Source organism: Zootoca vivipara, chromosome 9 (genome assembly GCF_965207765.1).
Source record: "Zootoca vivipara chromosome 9, rZooViv2.hap1.1, whole genome shotgun sequence".
Taxonomy (NCBI): domain Eukaryota; kingdom Metazoa; phylum Chordata; class Lepidosauria; order Squamata; family Lacertidae; genus Zootoca; species Zootoca vivipara.
In genome coordinates this window covers 6,669,282-6,691,195 of record NC_142592.1, presented here as the reverse complement: position 1 = coordinate 6,691,195, position 21,914 = coordinate 6,669,282, and the positions used below count along the sequence as shown (strand labels likewise).

At 44.9% G+C, this 21,914-nt stretch overlaps 1 protein-coding gene and 1 long non-coding RNA gene across 2 annotated transcripts in view; one reads left to right on the top strand and one right to left on the bottom strand.

Moving 5' to 3' along the window:
- The first annotated feature begins 43 nt into the window (after positions 1-43).
- Positions 44-1,664, top strand: LOC148684530 (uncharacterized). The gene is made up of 2 exons (XR_015945889.1): positions 44-164; positions 1,462-1,664. It is a non-coding gene; the product is annotated as an uncharacterized LOC148684530 (long non-coding RNA).
- Positions 1,665-8,889: 7,225 nt separating this feature from the next.
- Positions 8,890-21,914, bottom strand: part of LHFPL3 (LHFPL tetraspan subfamily member 3) — a 215,224-nt gene continuing 202,199 nt past the window's right edge. Inside the window, exon 3 of the mRNA XM_088676722.1 lies at positions 8,890-11,157. Within this exon, the coding sequence (XP_088532848.1) occupies positions 11,129-11,157 (29 nt within the window). The 3' untranslated portion in view covers positions 8,890-11,128. The remainder of the gene's footprint in view (positions 11,158-21,914) is intronic.

The following is a 21,914-nucleotide window of genomic DNA, read 5'->3' as shown; positions in this document are numbered from 1 at the left end:
GCCATCTACTGGACAATACAACAAACTGCATCTCAGGCATAAACGACGGAGCTTCACGACAGCCAACTGTTTGGTAGCAACATTCCCCTTTCACAACTGCTTTAGGTTTGGCAAACGTCATTAGTTGCCATATTGGCTCGCAAGCAACACAAGAAACGAACCTGGTAAGTGTAAAGGTCTTTACTAGGCCAGGTTTTGCTCTTAAAGTAGCACAGTGCCTTTTCGTGTGATGATAATGCATACTGTTCATCTTCTTTACTGATAGTCAAAGCAAAAAAAAAAAAAAAATCCCTCCAGTAGCACCTTAGAGACCAACTAAGTTTGTCATAGGTATGAGCTTTCGTGTGCATTCTGAAAGCACACAAAAGCTCATACCTATGACAAACTTAGTTGGTCTCTAAGGTGCTACTGGAGGGATTTTTTTTATTTTTGCTTTGACTATGTCAGACCAACACGGCTACCTACCTGTAACCTTTACTGATAGTGTGTGCCTTGTCTTTAAGAGCTGCATGGGATGCATAAACTTAATACCTACTGATTTTACTACACTTTTATGGTGCAGAAAGGCTGCATCTTGTAAATTTCTACTTGTTATGTAAGGAGAGGGTGCTCTGCCTATATAGCCAAATACATTTTGGATTTGTCCACTTCTGTTTAATGGCTGCTTTTGATTTTATGGTACCAGTGTGCCTGGCATTGCAAAGCAGAGATGAGATAAATACCTTTCAGGGGCCACAGTGCATCATGGGAGCAACAGAGGTGACTCTTACTTTTGTACAGCAGGCTGCATCATTTAATAATAATAATAATAATAATAATAATAATAATAATAATAATATATTATAACAATTTAAAAGCAATAGGTTTTCAAGCACATCGCTCTCCATCCTGGCACCATCATAGGTCTAGGACACATTCCTGCCAGGTAAAAGCTCTTGGGAAGACGCAGAGTGAAGACCAGTGAAGAGTGTGGCCTGCAAAATGGGCACAGGGAGCCGCCTTGAGAGCTGCATTTGGCCCCTGGGGCTTGAGATTTCCCACTCCTGCTTTGCAGACTACAGAGCAGGTCCCTGCCCCGAAGTGATTACAAATTTGATTGAAGGGAAAGAGAGAGGGGAGGAGGCAGGAGTAAACAGGCAGTGAATATGGAGTTTCAGTTAGGAATATAAGAAGCTACCTTATAACAAGGCCATCATTGGGTCCATCTAGTATTTTCTGCACCGATTGGCAGCATCTCTTTGGTGTTCTCAGGCAGGGCCCCCACCTAAAAGTGTGAGGGATTGAACCTGGCATTTTCCGCATGCAAGGCAGATGCCCTTACGTCTGAATGCAAGGCAGCTTTTGCATGCAAGGCCTTTACAAAGGCTGAGGCTGGACTACAGGCTGAATAGCCAAGGAATACACGTACAAATCAGGTTTTTAAAAAAGTTTTAACTTTCTTCTCTTTCTCTCACAACTTAGGAGGAGGAGACTCATGGAAATATGCAGGAGACAGAAAATTAAAAAAACAACAACAGATTGTTTGGGGAAAAGTGGATTATTATGCTAAGTGGGAGCAGGGCCACCACCTCACAACTGCTGGGATGCCTGCCAGATATTTCCATGTCTGATTTTTTTAGCAGGAACACAACAAGCTAGGACACTGTTAGCCCAAAAATGGAAAACCCAGGATTTACCGACGGTTGAAGAGTGGCAGACAAAAATGATAGACTATGCAGAATTGGCGAGACTGACTAGCAGGATTCGGAACCAGGGGGAAGCAAGGTTCCAAAGAGACTGGAGTAAATTTGTGGACTATATGGAAAAGAACTGTAGAAGTTTAAAGACACTTGCAGGACTGAAATAAATCCTACGAAATGACATTAAATGGGAAGTATAAAGGAACTGCGAGATAAGAACTGAATAGAAAACCAAATGAGGGGAGGGAGGGAAGTCAAGCTCGGCAGAGCACTGTTTACGAGAGATTGGGAGAGAATTGTTAAAAAAGATGTATGTATGTGTGGGATTGTTTTTGTAATGTTTGTTTGCTTAATGTTTTTTTTAAAATGTGTTTTAATTGGAAAAGCTAATAAATTGCTTTTTTAAAAAAAAAGCAGGAACACAACAAACTGCCCCCCCCCCCCGAGATTCAGGAAGGAAAGAGGCAGCAGCTGGAATTCTAGCCAGGATCTGGTAGCAAGAAGAGAGCCTGAGAGGAGGGATTGGGGTGGGAGGCAGAGAAGGGATCGAGATCAACTGTTGAGGAAAAGAAAGCATTTTGCATGACTGGATCCGTCTACATCACTGATGTTTAAATGTATTTAAAAATAGCTGGGCTATGGGAACGTCAGCTTGCACTGCGTAAAATGCAAAAGGTGAACGGCAAAACCTTTGAGAGTACCACCAGATGGCAGCAGTCAGGCACACAGGGCCACTGCATTTCCTAAGTAACACCATCCCATTTCATGAAAAGGTTTTTTTTTCAGCGCTCTTGGCATTCCTGCCTACTGTACTACCCTACCTTAGGACAGAAATGTTCTGAAGCCCAGAGGATTCCTGTGTAAATGCACTTAATTCAAAATGGTTGGAACGATGAAAGGTGCTTCATTTCATTTTCTAACGCAAGTTGTGGAACAAGGATTATATTGGTTAGTTGAGACCAGGAGTGGGCAGAATAATCTGGATCTCCTGCCAGGCTTCTGACTGATCTGCAGCCCCCTAGTAATGTGCAAACTGCTTACATAACAGCAGTGACAAAATGACCTCCCACCCGCCGCAAAATTTTATCGCTGAAATGAAGAAATCTTGGGGTAGCTGGGAATGGATTGTTGTACAAAAAGACCGTGAGACCTGCCCGATTCTGGTACTCAGAATAAATTCCTGGGCTCAGAATTTTTTAATTATATGTTTATGGTTTGTGGGTCTGCTTCTGGTTTGTGGGTCTTTTAAAAGGCGAAGTCGGTACATCCTGCAGGCCAGACACCTGCCCAACGTGGGCCAGCCTAGGCAGGCAGCAGTCCCTCTTCCTTAGAGGGGTGATGGAGGAATATGCTTGCTTTTGTGACAGCTACCCAAGCTTTGCCCCCATTGGGATGAATTCCTATGCAGGAAATTTAGTGCGGCACCAAGGGACTTTGTAAATACTTCATACCATTAGAAGCGCTTGTTGGCATCTGTCTGTCCTGAGAGACAATGGGGTGTGCCTCTGGGGGTGAAGCCAAACCGCTGTGTTAGGAGCACCAAAGTGCGCAAGCCTGGGCTCTGTGTATGGAGGTTCTGGGCTTCCCAGGCGACAACACCCCCCTCCCAGCCTCACTGAGGTGGTCCAAAGGAAAGCAGAGCAATACATTTGGCACTAGCTTGGCTGCAGGAGTTGCCAGACAGAGGCATACAAGTTGCCACCCAACTGTCTTAGGGACTCTGCTCTGGATTTGTGGAGGGTTTTCTCCTTAGCTTTTTCTTCTCCCAGAAATATCCTACAAGGCGGTGGAGGTTTAGGATCAAAGTTTTCCTCCTCCTAGATGGGCTACGCTCCCAGGCTGATGAGCCCTACGCCTTCTTGACTGTTGGACCCTCTATTAGTATCATCTGCTCAATCTACTAGAGCCTGTCTTCACCTGCAGAGGAATCATGGGCGTAGGCAGGGGCAGCAGGGGGGCATCTGCCCCCCCTAGAAGGCGCAGCAAGGCGGCCCCAGGCTCGCGCTCCCCGCACGGGAGCCTAGAGCCGCAGCGCTGCGCCTCTCAGCTGTTTTTTTGCTTCTAGGGGGGGCAGCTGCCCCCCTAGAAGCAAAAAACAGCTGAGAGGCGCAGCACCCGGCAGCCGGAGGAGGAGGAGAAGGTGGACAAGGTCGGGGCCTCTGCAGCGGCGGCGGCGGCTCCACGTCCGTCTGTCCGGGCTCCCGACCGGCCTCCTCGCCTTGCTCCTGGCCAAGACACGCCCCTCCCTCCCTCACCACCTCCTCGTCCCTCCTTCCTCCCCTCCCTCTTTCCCTCCTTCCTCCCCTCTCTCCTTCCTCCGCAGGCTCCTCCTCGCGCCCTGCCGCACGCGCGGGGAACTCAACGGCAGCTGCAGACGCCGCTCCTGCTGCTGAACTGCGTTCGAAGGAGGGGAAAAAAGGAGAGTGCTTCTGGGCATGCAGGGCACCTTAAAAGACCACCACATTAGTGGCGGAGCGGGCGCTAAGAAGCTTGCCCTCTTGTGCGCTGTTCCCATTGAACTCAGCAGCTCGTGCTGCTGCCGCCGGCAGCCATCGCACTCTGGCTCCTCCCCCACCCCGCCGTGCGCGCTTCCTCCCTTCCCTCCCACGCCTTGCCCCCCCTAGTTTTGATCCTGGGTACGCCCCTGAGAGGAAGTCCCTAATTCACCGAGGGTTTGAGACTTACCAGCTACCCTCATCTGGTTTAGCAAGTCAGTCAAAGCTGTTCCCAGGTATGGCCACTGTTGCATGCCGAAAGCTTCTAGGAGTCGCAGGTGAGCGTTGAGTGTAGGGTGGTGACCAAAGATGGAGCATGATGTGTCTTCCCTCCGCTAACACACCATCAGAATCAGGGAGATAAAACTACCAAGCTGAGGACAATGAAGATGAGAAACTGGACTTATAGCTACAGCAGGGCTGGGGAATGTGGTTTGCCTGGCAGAGGTTGTTGGGCTACAGTGTCCATTGTCTCCAATCATTGACCACGAAGGCTGATGGGAGTCTAACCACTTCTGGATACCACAGGCTGCCCACGCCAGACCTATAGCAAAATGTGAGGCTTCCCCACAAGCCCTCAGTGTGGCTAATCCAGCAAAACGTTTGTTGGTGAGATGAAGGCTTTAGCTGTCACTCGTTCTTTCCGCATTGTGTACATCTGTGGAGCTAATAAAAATGGTAAGGGTGTTGTGGACCAGACATGTGGAAAATTTACAGATGCTGTATGGATTTCAGTGCGTGCCATTAAAAAGGGACATCGGGTGTTAAGGCCCAATGTTCCTCTCCTTCTTGCTCTGACATGTGAACCTGATTTTGGTTTTCCTGGTCACTTCCAAATTATTTAAGAGTTTATTGAGCATTGCTGTGATCAGTTAAAATGTCCAACCAGTGAGCTTACTAGATCAGTGCAATGAACTCTGCAAGACAGTTTAGCTGCTCCGCAGACTTCTGCAAGACATTAGCTAATTTGAAGCTAATTTGCAATTCAAATAGATTTGCTAAATCTGACCAGACAATACTACAAGACCTTCTTGCATACATTTTCATCCATAGCTTTTGGGTGTTTTTATTGGATTAACGATTTTTCCCAAGCCATCCCAGGAATTTATCTGAAGGGTTAAGGAAAAAAAATCCCATAATAAATAAAACCACATTTACATTTGAGTAAGCAACTTAGCGGGTGACGCTGTGGTCTAAACCACAGAGCCTAGGGCTTGCCGACCAGAAGGTCAGCGGTTCGAATCCCCGCGACAGGGTGAGCTCCCATTGCTCGGTCAACCTAGCAGTTCGAAACCACATCAAGTACAAGTAGATAAATAGGTACTGCTCCGGCGGGAAGGTAAATGGCGTTTCTGTGCGCTGCTCTGGTTCGCCAGAAGTGGCTTAGTCATGTTGGCCACATGACCCGGAAGCTGTCTACAGACAAACACCAGCTCCCTCGGCCAGTAAAGCGAGATGAGTGCCGCAACCCCAGAATCGTCTATGACTGGATCTAATGGTCAGGGGTCCCTTTACCTTTAAGCAACTTAGGCTTTCTTATTGAACAATTCTAAACATGTTTTCACAGCAGTAAATCCTGCTATTTTCAGTGGGACTTACTTGCAAGTAATTGTGCCTAGGACTGAAGCTTTAATTTACTGCTAATTAGCTAATTAGCTCCTTCATAGCACAGCACAACAACCTTAGAAGAAGATACCTGGATGAGATAAGGTGCAAACCACATAGAATAATACTTATAATGCTATTCATTATCCAAGTACTGTATAGCACTAAAGGCATAAAGATTGTAACGTTGGCCTTTTTAGCCATCTTGAAAAGTAAGATGTAAATATTAAATTATCATTTGAAGGTCTGAATACTAAAACCTGCATAGTTGTCTGCTTTATTTTCATCACAGAGTAAGCTATAAGTTGGGGTGTTGAGTTCAGAGGAAAGAGCCCAAGCTTTCAGTCTTAAGCAGACTTGCCAAGGTGTATCTCCTATGTGCATTCAGTGGAACTTCCTTTCATATGGATGCTTGTAGAACAGGCCATTGCACCCTTGGGATGACTCTGGACTACCGTTCAGAAGTCCTTATCAGCCAGTGAGATGACTGCGAACAAATTCCATTGCCAGTGCTGCACCTCTGTTTAAATTCATTGATACCTTAAATAAAAGATGCACCTCTGTACATTTTTTATACTACAAAAGCTGTGAGAAAAACGACTGGGATAAGCTTTTTTCTATTAAAAAAAAGAAGGGAGAGAAAGAGAGAGAGAAAGAAAGAAAGAGAGAGAGAGAGAGAGAGAGAGAGAGAGCAGTCACATCTGAATGAACTAGAGAGAAAGGTACACTTTATTCTAGTATGCTACAAAAATTCATTATTCATCTTTATTAGGTACTTAATAACAAGCATACCTTAAAGTAACAAAAATTATTGTTCTTTGTTTCTTCAGAAAGGCAGGTATTCCAACATATTTCTTTACAATTTGTTGACGTTTTTTCTTTTCAAAAAAGCACAAACAGAAACAAAGCAAAGAAACCAAAAGACCACAACTCTTTTTGACATGTTACAATGGGGCGACCTGGTGGAAAGTGTCAACACTTTAAGAAAACAGACTTCTACTTACATTGAATGATGTATGTACCTAAAACTGTTTTGTTTCCTTTATATATCTATCTATCTATCTATCTATCTATCTATATCTATGTACATGTATATACACACACGCATATATCTACACACAAATGGTCATGGAAAAACCCACATCGGTTTGCAAGATTTTTGCAATAACATTACTGGGCCACAGTGAGAGACAGGATTGCCAAGAGGTGGGAACATCTGCGGAAGAGAATAACGAGTTTTGCTTTCACGATTGGGGTCTAAGGACCACCCCACCATATTGGTACCAACAAAGTCAGCAATGGCCAGTTTTCTCAGGACTAGGTAATGGGATCCGATGAGCCCCGATAGGTCAAGGAGCTTTGGATCACATCAAAAGTGGCAGTTTTCTGGAAATGTCAGGTGTTGCGGAATCAACACTGGAGTCAACAATGGTCAAAAACATGGTGGGAGGGCAATGGTCACTGCTGGATAATTCATCTTTGGAAGGCTAAGACCAAAGCACAGACCAGAGGGAGGTTGAGGACAAAGCAGGTACAGAGAATAAAACTTTGTATGGCAACGGAAGGTAGGAAAGCACAAATCCAAAGAGATCAGTTGCTCTGGTAAGGGCCAGAAGTTGACCGGAAAGGTGTCATACTTAAGTCAGGGTCACCAGAGGCTAATGAGAAGCCAGGAACAGCACCAAACATAGTTATGAGGACAGAAAAGGACCGATCCCCATCCCTCAACCCCAGCTATCCTTTGCAGAAGATGCTGCTAAGGAGGTCAGGAAGGTTTCTGGTTCAAGCTCTTGAGAGGCTGCGATGTGAAGGACAATGACTTTTTTGGGCGTGTTGTCTGTTCTGGACAATGACTCATGGTTCAACACGTGATTGAAATATTGACGGTTTTCCAGGAAGTGTGGCAAACTAGAAAGACAATCATGGTCACCACACACCAAAAAGCCAAACATTCACATTACGTACTACCTCAGCAGAGTTGCTGTGTGATGTCAGAACCAGCTGATCAGAGTTTGGACTGATGTCCTTTCTGGCATTTCCCTGTAATACTCAGGACAACTCTTACCTTTTAAGCACCGGGATCTGGTTTTTTTTTGCCCTACAGCAAGAGGTAGCCAAAGCCATGCCGCTGAATTCTTTTGGACCACAGCATCCATCATCAACTCCAGCCAGCATGGCCAATGGTCAGGGATGATAGGAGTCGTAGTTTACATTGGGGGGGGCATTTTAGCTACCACTGCCCTTCAAGCACTCATGGCATGGTGCTCCTTTGCCTTTACTGCTTTTCTCTCACAGCAGGGGGTGAGGGGGGGGGGTTTCCTGGCTCTGTCGTTTTTCTGTCACAGTGCAAAGGGTCAGATTAGATGAATCTCTGGTCCTTTCAAACCCTAAACATTCCATTTTATAACTAAGGATATAACCCTAGTCCCACCAGCGTGGGAATAAGCCCTGCTGAAAGCATTAGACCTTATTTCTGAGTAGACGCATATAGGATTGCAATGTAAGGCTGCAGTCCTATGCATACGTACTTAAGAATAAGGCTGACTGAAGTAACATTTGAGAACACGTGCATCGGATTGGGCTGTAAGGCTGCAATCCTAAATACACTTACTAGGGAGCAAGTCCCACTGAATTCTGTATTCTGGGTTAACACGAGATAACTTTATCATTGAAGCTATACTTATTACTTATATCATTTCTGCTGCAGCATGATACGGGAGCCTAATAATGGAAGCCTGAGGCAGAAACCACTAGGCCACAGAAAGCAATAAGAGGGCAAATCATGTTATAACATTTAAGGCTAACAACAGTAGTAACAAATTTAAAAGTAAAGAAAACAAGAAGTGGGGCATGACCCAGACAAATAATGACTCCGTTAATCTGATGGTGGAACCATACATTGTGAGAAAAATGGGTTGCCAAGGAAAATGTCCTTATTCTCCTTTTTTAAACATCTAGTTCAATGATGTCCTCCTGGTATCATCAGACTTGGAGTATTTCCACCCCATTTTGCAAATAGTTGGTTGCCACTGGTAGGGGAAGAGGATCCTGACATCAGGACATACATTAAGGGGTCGTACTTTTGACAGAGGTAATCAACACGAGACATCCATTTTTGGCCGTTAATTACTATCTCCTTAGTTAGGCGGAACATCTAGAGATCAAGGTTCATTGCAGCCACAGGTGTACAGGACTACATATGTATATGTAAATATGCTACTCCTGTTTAACCAAATATTGGGTTGTCTAGACATTTCCTCCAGGCTGTTCAAGATTAATGAAGTTCCCCTGCACTTCCACTGACCTTTCATTCAAAGCCCGCGGCGAGCCATTTTGTCCTTGGAACCTCGGGAGGGAATCACATTATACAGCACCACTGTGAAAGAGACACTATGAATATCTATTTATGCTGTATAACAATGTTATCGGTAGCTTCCTCTGGCAAACACTCAGCACACATCATTGGAATACTACAGTGCTGGGGGCAGCATAAGCACCTAGATAGTGGGGGGGGGGGGAGTTGTTTACTTAGAAAGAACCCTTTTAAATATATTGATAGCATGTCCATAGGCATTTCAATCAGAGAGACAGGCAGTTTTGAACACAAATGGCTTTCTGCAGATTTATTCAAAAATGCAAAATCTAGCTTGTCCACCCAAAAACCCTTCTACTACAGGGGTTTTTCTTATGCTAGATGCAGCGGTGAATGGTGAACCAGAGTTGTAAAGGAGGAGTCACGCATCCTGATGTAGTGCCCACCTGTGGCAAAGAGTTACCAGTTTCTGTCAGGTATAAGTAATTAGTAAGCATTGTGCGATGTTGTGCATGGAGGGATCCGTACTGATAATACATTACTTATAGTCAAGTTTTCTAAAGGCAGCAGAGGAGCAGAAAGATGGATTGGCCGAAGAAAATATCACTGAGAGCAGAAATGTACCTCTTATGTATTTCCCCCATTCAAATGGATCCCCACATTCGACTGGCGTGCCTCAAAGCCTAGTGTGGCAACGATACAATGAAAACGTAGCTGCCCAGAGTTAGATCTGTTTGCTGTCTACTTTGAGCTAGTTGGAATAATCGTTCCAAGCAGTCCTTTCATTGCTATTTGTAAAGAACGTCCATTTCCTTCTCTCGGATCAGAAAAACGGTAAAAGTGCGTCACGGCAGCTCTTACATTTCGGATGCCTAGACTAACTCTACATTGTTTACCAACCTTACTGGGTAATGTTTTGCAAAATGGCTTCCCACTGGACGTCAGCAGCACTTACCCCAACTGCCAACTCAACATGAGGGAGCTGGCTGAGTTTGCTTCAGGAGGCAAATTTGGGGTAGCAATTTCTTGAAATATTATCTTAAACACACACACACACACACACACACACACACACACACACACACACACGACAGACACATTTTGGACTGTCTGCTTCAGGCACAAAAAATGTCTTGGGCCCATCTTTTACACCTCCGTTCTCAATCTTACCTTATCTGAGCTCTCTACCCTCCACAGTTTATAATTTGACTGGGAGGCAAGGAGGGGAATGGAGACATGCTACAAGGAACCTATTGGGTAAAGAAGGTCCCCAATGAATTTCTGGAATAGCCTGCGGAAGAATTGTGGAAGGAGATGGGTCACTCGTCACTTTATGGATTTTCATGCTTCCTCCTCATGAAGATTTCGCAGTTTGGGAGCCACCACCTCAGAGCCTTTGCAGCCTTGCAGATTGAGAATTCGAGTCTGAAACAGCCACAGAGTCGCTACGCACAGAGAGTAAACAGAACATGTAGGCAAGGAATCAAGAAGCATTGTGTTTCAAAGTGAAGGCCAAATGAGGTGCAGCAATGGTGGAGTCAAAAAGTTTACGCCATTTCCTCTGAGTCTTGTCTGCAGCGCTGGATGGAAAGTGTTGTCCTCTCTGGTTCCTGGTGGCCGGAACAGGAATTCTCTGAGTTAACTGTGAAATGGATTTTGCTTTTCAGTTGAAATAATAATAATTTTTTTTTTACAAACCTCCTTGATGCATGTATATTAATATGTTTACCTAGTGACAACTATACCCCCTTTTAAAATTTATTCCCCTTATGTGACTTTTCATGCATGCCTTCTGAATGTTGCACCCAGTGACAGTTCCTAATGAGCTGGTGGGTAAATCCAGGATCGAATCTCTCTCTCCAGAGAACCACTTGCGCGTCTGGCTGAACTGTGTTTAGAAGGCAGCTCTTGGCAATCAGACTTTTTAAATTTTTTGTTACACTCGTCAACGTTCTCCTTCATCACAGCCTTCCTTCCCAAGCGTCTTCCCATTTAATGCTGATGTACAAAAGCTGTTACTTGGTTTTGTTTTGTGCTCATTCTAGTGAGGATTGGCTTAGCAGAACTGCAAAACAGAGAGAGAAAGAGAGAAAGAAAGAAAGAAGCCAATTTAGTGCTAGAGGACATATTAGCAGAGGCATTCCTAGGCTTTCCTGCCCTTTGATATGGCAAACCTCCCCGTTTCCATTTGTTATAAAAGCTGTCAGGCTTAGGCCGAGCCCAGGCTGAGATGCCTCATGAAAATCAAGGTTCTCTCTGGATGCTTTTTGTTCATCCTTTGAGGGCTCAGGTAAGAATAAAGCAACAGAAACAGCACAACGCAGTTCCTTTGGCTCAGGAGCCACATGAGGTAAAAGACGAAAGGCAAGAGACTAGCTCACCTATATTTACTAAAAACTTCCCCAGGCCATACTTCACTATAATAAAACCCCCAAGGAAGGGTTGTGAGAGTCATAAAAAAAATAAAAGTGAATAAAAACATATAGACGATAGAAAACAAAAAATGGAAGTGCAGGACAACAACAAGCAACATGCACACTGCTTAGTTCATTCCTCTTTGATGGCCTGTGGCTGAAGATGCCCACCAGCTCATGTGAAAGGAAGTACTGTGTCCCAGTCCGGTCACAGGAATTTGCCTCGCACCAGATCAGATTTCTTTTTAAATACAGTGGTACCTCTACTTATGAATTTAATGCGTTCCGAACACACATTTGTAAGTCGAAAAAATTTGTAAGTCGAAGCAACCCTATCTAAAAATTCGTAAGTAGAAAAAATCCTATCTAAACCTAATCCAAGATGGCGGACGGAGCTCCATTCGTAAGTAGAAAAATTTGTAAGTAGAGTTATTTGTAAGTAGAGGTACCACTGTATAGCATAGTGTTATAGATAGTAGGGTTTCGGGGACTGGCTGGATGAGGAGGAGAGGTGGAATCTGCCTGACTAGGAGCCCCCCAGGGAAATCCCAGAGGGAGAGGATTTGGATCTGAGCTCCTGATGGTGGGAAACTGGCCACACCCCGGAGGGGAAGAGCTGGGAAGTACTGGAGACTGGGAGCTTGGAGGAGGATGAAACCAGCAGGTGCCCCCGTACAGAGCTGAGACAGGAATCAAATTTGCCAGCTCCACCACACAGCCACCCCAATAGCTTCTCTGATGACCTCCTGCAGGCCCCTCCACCCCCCCCCAAAAAAACAAGGCATCTATTGCATGTTACAGAGCAGAGAGCCAGGCAGAAACAGAGTTGCTGTAGACAGAGAGAGGGGCCTGACACAGAGGGTTATAGAGTGGTGTTGGGGGAGTTATAAGCCAGTTCAGGCAACGGCTTCATCTAGACCAGGGGTTCCCAACAAAATTTTCTCGAGGACCCCTCATTGAGCCGCTATTGTGACAAGGACCCCCATTAATTCCTAATCCTAAAATTAAAAAGTGAGAGCCAAATTAAGAGTCTTTTTATATTTTATATTTATACGTTTTTTACAGTTACAACAGAGTACTCCATCAGTATACAGTTAGTTTTAATTTTCAGTTCTTAATGAGGTGAACCACTTTTTAACCAACGGTCCATTTTTAACTACGCGAACTGTAGCTTCCGCGAAAAACAACGCTTTGTTTACAAACACTACTGTTTTGCAAAGAGGCAGCGCGCGCCAGGGAGGAGGGAGGGGAATGGAGAAGACAGGGTACCTGCGCGGTAGTGCACAAATGAAGCCGACGCTCGCAAAGCATCTTGGGGAGGTGAGCGTTAGTAGAATGCACGCGCTGCCTCTTTGCAAAACTGTAGTGTTTGTAAAGCGCCACCTAATGGCATACAGCAGAACTACTGCCTCTATCTAATTCTAGTTTTGCGCTAGAGTCTGCTCATGCAGGAAGTGGCCAAAACAAAAAATCTGTTATCATACGAAATATATTTAATATATTTCTTAGCATCTTGCGGACCCCTCTGGCATAGCTCGCGGACCCCTGTTCGGCTTCCTTAATAAAGAAACTAACTGTAAGCAGGGCTGTCTTAAACATATCCGGCACCATGGTGCAAAGATCCCTCCGGTGCTCCACCCCCCCCCGTTTCCCAGAGTTGTCGACTTTTTTAAGGGGGGGTGACCCCAAAGATGTTGACCTTTTTAGGAAAGGTTCCCCAGAGTTGTTGACCTTTTTTTAGGGAGCTGACACCACACTTCCACATTATATCTAACAAGATTTTTCTTTTTTTAACATAATTCAATCTCCAATGACATATTTTGTTATAACTTGCTTTCTGGTCTTTGACCGTAATAAAGATACTTTGGCTATCTAACAAGCCCTTAGAACAAAATGAAATGAAAAGGCAGAAGAAAATCTAACGAAGTCCTAAATTTCAAAGCAAGACTCATTCAAGACTCAGCAGTTTGTCTAATTCATCCTCATGATTCAAATCACCACATATCCAAAAGTTAAAGCAATCACCTGTTTGTTGTTCTATAAATAAATTGATAAAGACGAAGAGAATGAAGTTCCCGGCCAATTTCTGTTTAAGTACAAAGCTGACGTTTTCAAATATTGTGGGGGTGTGGGGGTGGGGAGGTACAGCAGTGACATCCTGAACCTAAAAAGGACCCAAAACGTGGGTCACAAAGGCTGCAGCCCTAACTGTACTTACCTGAGAGTAAGCCCTGCTGAATCTTCTAGGACCTTAAAACCCGCTCCTGTCTTTAAAGGACTTTTTGTTGGTGTTTGTTTGTTTTTAACCACTAACTACATGGAGAGCATGCTCTTGAGTCCATCCTTCCCGTCGAACTGAGTCCTAATGGTAGTGTGAGCCCCCACAGCTTTCCCCTCCCACCGCCCCAAATCTGAATGAATCCCTGCTCCACCATTTTCCTCGACGGAAGGGGCAGGGGGGGCAACGTTCTTGGCGCCCCCCTCCCCGTCCTCCCTGCCCCCTGTGCTGGGCCGCTCGAGGCTCGCTTGCCACGCAGGCTTTCTCAGCAGTCCTGCTACTGCCGCAGGGCAGGGAGGAGGGAGAAGGGAGCCATGTAGCTTTGCACACCGCTGCCTCCTCTCCCAGGCAGGAAGCGAGAGAGCGCAGATGGCCAATTCAATTCAATTTTATTTACGGTCACAAACCAGCTCAGGTGGCTGGCCGTAGGATGAGCCACTGCCACCACCCAGCACACCCTCACATTTGTTCTCGGTCAGTCCCGGACTCCTGCTGCTGGGCGTCCCTGCTGGGCGGGCGCCCTGGTGCAGGGCGTCACTAAACCTAATGGGTAAGATGGCCCTGTAAGTTAGCCAGCATGTCACTGTCTTTCTCTGATCTGTGTACGCCCTGTTCTCCCTGTCGGCTCCCTGACACAGGGGTGGAAAATCTCAGGCTCTGAAGGTGGGCCTCCAAGCCTCTCTATCTGGGCTTTAGGACTCTTCACAGGCCACACTGGCTCTTCCCAGGCCACACCCCTCGCTGTCCCGTCTTTGCATCTTCCTTGAGGGTTTTTGCCTGGCTGGAACGTGCCATGGACTCTGACTATGGTTCCTGCTTGCCTGGATAGAGGATAGAGAAGAGTGTGTGAGTAAATTAACATTCGTGGTTCCACCCACATTTGACTCTGGTCCCATGATCCCACCACTGGCATGTGGAGTGTTGCCTAGAAAGGACTGCAGCCACCCCTATCTACAGTGACTGGAAGTGCTTCCTCAGAGGCTCAGGAACAAAAAGGTATTTCCTTGTGTGGCACCAAATCTCTCTCTCCCCCACCCGCCTTTCGCAGGACTAGTTGTGTTTCAATGGTCCCTCTCCCCTACATCACTGATAAGGAGACCAAGCCATTGTTAGTGCTTTTATAAGTCCAGCTGCTTTATATCCCCAGTCTTCTCATAATTTGATCTAAGCTTATATCTAACCAGATCAAATCCAACATTGATGATGTTTTTGTTTTTTAAAAAAGGAAAACCCACATTTTATTGCCAATTTTCAAAGTCTTCACCGTGTTTTATTAAGCGCAGAAACCTTTGATATTCCATTCCAGGGCCACAACACACTGAAAGCCTTTTTAGTTCTCCTGCAAAGTTCTTACATAATGGGGGTTATGTAGATGAAAGAGGGAATTTAATAAATGTCACAGGCTACTAGTTAATGCTGTATAATAGCAGCTGCTGCATAATCACGCCAATTTCCCTCAATCAATGTTGCACACACTCCTCTGGCCCTGTAACTTGTCATGTGCTCTGGAATCCTTGAAGGCTTCTTTCTATTCATGCAGGCTACCTGCAAACCATTTTTCTTTTCTTTTTTAAAGCTGTCACACGCATCTCACAGTTAATGAATGCAGTATTTAAGGAGTCTGCATTGTCCAAATTAGCCACGTGTTCTGTTCTGTTTCAGGGGTTCTGAAGGACTTCCTGTCATCCTCATGTCCTTGTGAGATCTCCAATCTGTGTGGCTGACCTATTCAATCTGAAGCCTTGCCTGCTGCTGGTGGGAAGGTATTGCCTTAAGGGACTGACCAAAACCGTTTATGGGTCTTTAGAATTCCATTCCTGCACAAATGCTCTGACAATTGTTGCGTCTGAGACAGACAGGCTTCAGAAGGGTGTCCTGCCAGTTTCTTAATATACAAACAGGCACACAAATAAACACAGAGTATTCGTACACACTTGGCTATGTGATATTTTGATGGGCTCACTTTCCCCAGAGCCCTGAGAGATTTCACATGAGCTTCCCAGAGCAAGCACACTGAGCAGGCCTTGCTCCCCAAGCAAGGCAGAGAGATAAAAATCTCTTTATTTGCTGCATAACCCAATTGGACTTGGTGCATAAAGAGCTTGGAAACTCTCCGTCCTGCTTGGATTTAACTTGCGCAATTTCAACCAGCCTGCCTTCAACTGCGTATGGTTGAAAACGTGTAAATTACGGTACATGCGTGTTAAGCTGCAACCGTACTGTGTCTTCTAAAGTTGTACACATTATTATTTTCTAACCCATGGATTATCCACATGGTAGCAGTCTTTCTGACGAAGGCCATGAAAGCCAGGGAAAGATTTCTGGATGACAAAGTAAAGACTCGTTGCTGGTTTTTTTTTTATTCCTGTTTTGTGGCATGAAGGTTTTGTTGGGATAGTATGTAATGAATTTTAATATTTTTAAATTATTGTCATATATATATTTGTGTAAAGGCATGGTCCTCACAATAAACGTATATGATGACATTATTATTTTATTCATTTTTGACTCACCTTTCATACAATTTAAAAGGAGATTACAATCATACAAAAAAAGGAGAATGAACACAGGTTTAAGAACAATCCAAAAAACAAACAAAACAAATGAATATAAGTTAAGAACAATACAAATAAACACCCAAGGCAGAGACCTAATCCCTCCCCACTCCAGCTGAAAAGGTTTGGATGAAATAAAAATGTCTTCAATTGTTTCCTGAAATTACAAATCATAGGCACCTGTCATGTCTCAACAGGGATGCTGTTCCAAACAGTGGTAGCCACCCTTGAAACTCCTTCTTGGAGGTGATGTGGAGCAGGCTTCTGATATTTTAGAGACAACAAGGAAACAGCTTGCTGCAAAATGCAGTGACCTACTGAGTACATAAGTGAGATAAAAATGGGTGTGCAGAGGAGGAAGGCTATTACACACAAGAAAACAGGCCTTAAGCTTTCTGGAAAGGAACATGTAGTCTTTGCAGCGAATTGGTGTCCATTCATTCTTTGTAGATACAGACTCTTAACTGTTCAATTGATTGACTTTTTTTGCTAAGGCCAACTTTCAAGGGGTTAATTCTTTGCTTCTCTCTCTTTCCAGCCTGCTGTGATTATTATAAAGGTTCGCCAAGATGCTGATGGAGAGCAAATGGTTTTCTTGATGAGGTCAAGCCCAGTGCCATTCCAGCATCCAATTATCTGTCAAGAGGCCCTTTAATAATGATCCAATGGCAAATTTCCTCCTCACCTCACTACAGCACATAAAAGCATTCCAATGATACATGGAGCAAAAATAGAGATTATTTGCTAAATTATGGAGATGCACTCAGGGCACAAAAATTGAAAAAGGAAGACAGGCAATTAGATTCTCCAAGATACATACAGGCCCAAGACACCAAATATTTGGGGAGGCAGAAGTCTATTAGGTGGCTTGAATATTTGCAGAGATTTCAGTGATATTCTTGCAAAATCCCGTGTTCTGCTATGGATCAAGTGACTGGTCCAAGGTCACCCTGTGACCTTTCATGGCTACGTGAGATTTGAACCCAAACCTCTCCAGCCCTAGCCCAACATTCTAACCACAATGCTTCACAGGTTGATTACTTAAAGGAATTGTGGGGAACCAATGGGCCATTCTTGCAGGGGCTGATGGAAGTTGTAGCACAGCAACAGCTGGGCAGCCAAAGGTTACCTGCACCTGATTTAAGGGATTAATTCCTAAACTGTGTGCAATAAATTGAGTAAGCAACTAAATGCTTTAATGAAGAAAGAAGAAAATATGACCTGTTCCATCAAAATGGAGACACATTCAGCTCAGAAATTGATGCAAAACCTTGGGCTACAGCAATATTGTGGAGGGTGAGGGATTTGCTTCAGGACTATGAAAGTGGAAAGCATTGAACTACCTCTCCACACACATAGGGCTGCCAGACTCAATAGCGGACAGGACTTCTGTGCCTTTAATTGCCCTGCTCTCCTGTGAGTCTGGAAACCTTAAAGAGAAACCAGGGTCTGTTTACCCTACAGAGCTACAGTTTTCCCACATCCTTAACACACTTCAGCTCCCAGGGTTCTTTGCAGAGGGAGTCTTGTGCTTTCAGTGTATATTGTGCATGCAGCCCCAAATTGGCAAGCTGCAGACGGGCAGAAGAGGAGCAGGAACGGGCACGACACCTTTGATAAAGCATCTGCCAGAGAGAAAGATCAGGAGAGGGAGGGAGAGAGACAAGCCGTCAGCAGGCAGTGGGTGGACCAAAAAGCAGTGGGCAGAGGCAGGCCTTGTCTGGCACCCTACGGCAGGCAGGGGATGCTGAATAGTAGAGAGACAGAACAGATGGTGGCAGATGGGCAGCAAAATGTGTGCGAGGTAAATACAGGAGGAAGATTGCATTTGGGCAGGAAAAGTGGCAGCCCAGAGATTGGTTGCATGGGCAGGGACAGCGTCTTGGACGTGGCTGTTTGATGGTCACCTCAAGTCACAGGGAAGCCCACCATCTATGGAAGGTCAGCCTTCACCAACACCAGATGCTAAGGAACGGAAAGCGTTGTGAAGGGCAGCGAACAGGGTAATAATATCCACGGGAGATGGGGTGGGATGATGAGATGGAGAATGTGCAAATCAAGATAAGAATTCGCAATAAAAGCAGCAAAACACTTGGGCAAATCTAAAGAGAAAGAAATGAAACAGAGGGGCGAGACTACAAAAATGAGTGCAGGGTGGGGACCAAAGGTGGACCAACTATCCCAGGGTTAGAACTGGGAGTAATTGTATGGAGGGTTAGGGGAGGAGTAGTACCTCAGGTGCACCTCGTGCTCCTTCTGGAGTAGTTCATCCACCTTTGGTTCCGCCCCCCCCTGCACTCAGCTCTCACCTGTGGCTCCTAGAAGCTGTCAGAATGTGACAGCGGCCACACCCCAGGAATGGTTTCGATGGGAGAGCAAAACCAAGTCTCAAACCCTTGGTGAGTTCGGGATTCCCTCTGCATGCAAAGACAGGCTCTGGTGGATTGAGCGGAGAAGACCAATAGTGGGTCCAACGGTCAAGAAGGTGGTTTCTGCGTGTGCTGTAGAGGGAAGTGTGGGGCAGACGGGGCTTGCCAACCTGGGAAGTTAGCCCAACTGGGAGAAGAAAAACTCTGGTCCTAAACCTCTGCTGCATTGTGGGATATCTTCAGTAGAAGAAATGGCTAAGGCATAAACCCAACACAAATCTGGAGTGGAGTCCCTAAGACGGTTGGATGGCACCCTTGTACGCCTCCTTCTGGCAACTCCTGCAGCCAAGCTGGTGCCTAAGTATTGCTCAGATTTCCTTTGGACCACATCCACGAGGACAGTGTGTGTGTGTCTTATTGTCTGGACAGCCCAGGATCTCTATAAATACTGCCCAGGCTTGTACCCCAGGGAGGTCACTGGGGTGCCACTAATGCTGTGGTTTGACTTCACCCCCAGAGGTGCACTCCATTGTCTCTCGAGACAGACGGATGCCAGCAACAACTACTCTGCAGACAGAATTAGCAGCAAGAAACTCAAAGCAGCTATTATTATTTATTCTACCGCCTTCCTCTCACGAGATCCCAGGATTGCTTTCCCATATCGCAATAGTTTTCGCAGTGCCCTCTCTCCACAGTGCCCGACTGCCAAATTGTGACACCAACACGAGGGTCACAGTGATGCATTTACAATGCTAGTTGGCCTTTGGCTTAACTTGCTAGATGGTTTTTCATTCCAACCTCATAGAGAGGACATTATGAGAAAATAATAGCACTGCATGTTGTTTTCTTTCTTTTTACTTTTAACCAACTGAAAGGAAATCAACTAATTTGGACGTTGTCACTTTATTAATTAAAACCAAATGCACATCCCTACATGAGACTTGTTTCCCAAAGTCAAAACAGCCAGTTGGAGCAGGTGTTTCCAAAGAGAGCTGATGAAAGCTGGTGAGAGGTGGATAGTTTTAGGAACAGGGGCAGAGCCCCTAGTACATAAAAACAACAACCACCCTAGCATATAAGGCAGAGTGTTTGGCTAGAACCATTCCCTCCCAACATCTCTTTTGTATGTAGCGGGATTACTTTTGTATGCTGAAGTATTCGGTCATGTGAGCTCCCACCCGCAGTCAGAAGTGGTACAACCAGGACTCAGGTTTACCATCTTTTGGGGAAACAAGGTCCTTTAGTTCCTGAACACTGAATGGAATGCAAGCGTGTGATGATAAGCAACCTGAGAGACAAAGGAAACATGCAATAGCCTCAGACACATTTTAAAATTGTAAAGTGAGCAGGAGATAACCAAATATTTCATCTGGGTTGAGATACATAAATCCTGAAATGTTTGGTAACCAAAGTATTCTGCAGGATTTAGTATTAATAAATGTTAAGCTCCTAACAATCTGCAAAGATAATCCATGCTGTTCTTCTTATAAAAAAAATGTAACTTACTTAATGGAGCAATGGGGAAAAATGATTCACACCAGCAGTATTTATTGCAACCTTCACGGACATTGTAATGCAAGCCATTACCCTGAAGATGCCCACATTTTTGAATGGTAGTGACTGTGTACAGGGAACTTGCAACTTATGCACATTTAACTTGTGCACATTCAGCTTTATGAGCTTGGCAATGAAAAATTAAACTAAATTAAAAAGAGGTGGGCATCTGGGAAAAAAGTCTTTGGCAGTCCTACCCACTATTGAACCCGTTTTGACTATACACGATTTTGGCTTTACACGAGATCCCCGGAACATAACCTGATAGATCATGAGTCTCTTAATCTCAGGGTCGTGGGTTTGAGCCCCTCGTTGGGCAAAGGATTCCTGCATTGCAGGGGGTTGGACTAGATGACTCTTGGGGCACCTTCCAACTCTACAATTCTATGAACCCCTGAGTAAGTTGAGAATTGCCTGTATTGTTGCAATCCTAGAAATTGCCAAATTTTAAAATAGCAGTGGAGAACCCAGAGGTCCTAATTTGGCCCATGGGGCCATTTTCTCCAAACCACATCTGCCTGCCCCACAACTGTAGGCTGGTAAAGATGAGGATGTGGAGGAAAAAATGAGAGCTTGAGGTGTGCTCCACATTGCTCCTTGCGAAGAGAGACTGTCTCTTAGTGCTGATCCGCGTTGACTCGGGGAGCCCCACTGGGAATGCCTGCACTACGGAGATCTTAATCAGATACTCCCTAGTGCTACCCATGGGGCTCGCAGTATTAATCAGCTGCTACGCACCGAAAACTATTTGCATTAATGTGGTTCGTATTCCTTTTTCCTTGTGCCAAGACTGCTCCCTCACTTTCCACTCAGTGTTATGATGAGCATTCTATCTGAGCTGAAATCTAGAAGATATCTAGAAGGTTTAACTGAGATACAGAAAGAACATAAACTATTGGTTTGTAGCCTGTTGGGAACTTGGTTTAAAGGTCTTTTCGTGTGTGTTTTAAGTGTTTAAAAAAGCAGAAATTCATACATTTCTGCCAGCTTCGGAGAGTAGTAGAAACAGTATAACCACCCTATACAAGGAGTGTCAGAATGTGCAATTCTATTAATGCTTTGAGATTAAAAAAAACATCAGTATCAGGAGACAAGCTATGAAAAACTACTATACACCTTCTTGCCAGGGGAGAATACAGGGAGAATGGAGGAAGAGCATTATGATATGAGGACCTCAAGTCCAGAGGTAGGATTCTTGTTATTTAATAACATTTTAAGGATTGGATAGGCTTGTTACACCAGTATTTTAACAGGATGTGGTGTTGACTTGTTCTAAATTTTGATATATGCTATGTTATATTTATTATTCTGGTATTTTGGGTTATGCTGTTTTCTGTTTTTAGCTTTGGGCTTCCCCCAGGAAGGAAAAGTGGGATATAAGCAATAAATGAAACAAACATATCCTCTGCATTTCAGACCTCATCAGATTATTCTTCCAGCCAACTCATGGGTTCTACACAGGGAGCGACATTGTTTTATGCATGCTGAATGCACAAAGCCCTTTGCTTCTTTTAAAAAAGGAGTCTGTGCCATTGCTAACAACTTTGGGATAGTTCTTGACTTTAGGATAGTTCCCGAGCCACTCTGGGCGCTTTTCCAACACATATAAAAGCATAATCAAACGCCAAACATTAAAAACTTCCCAATACAGG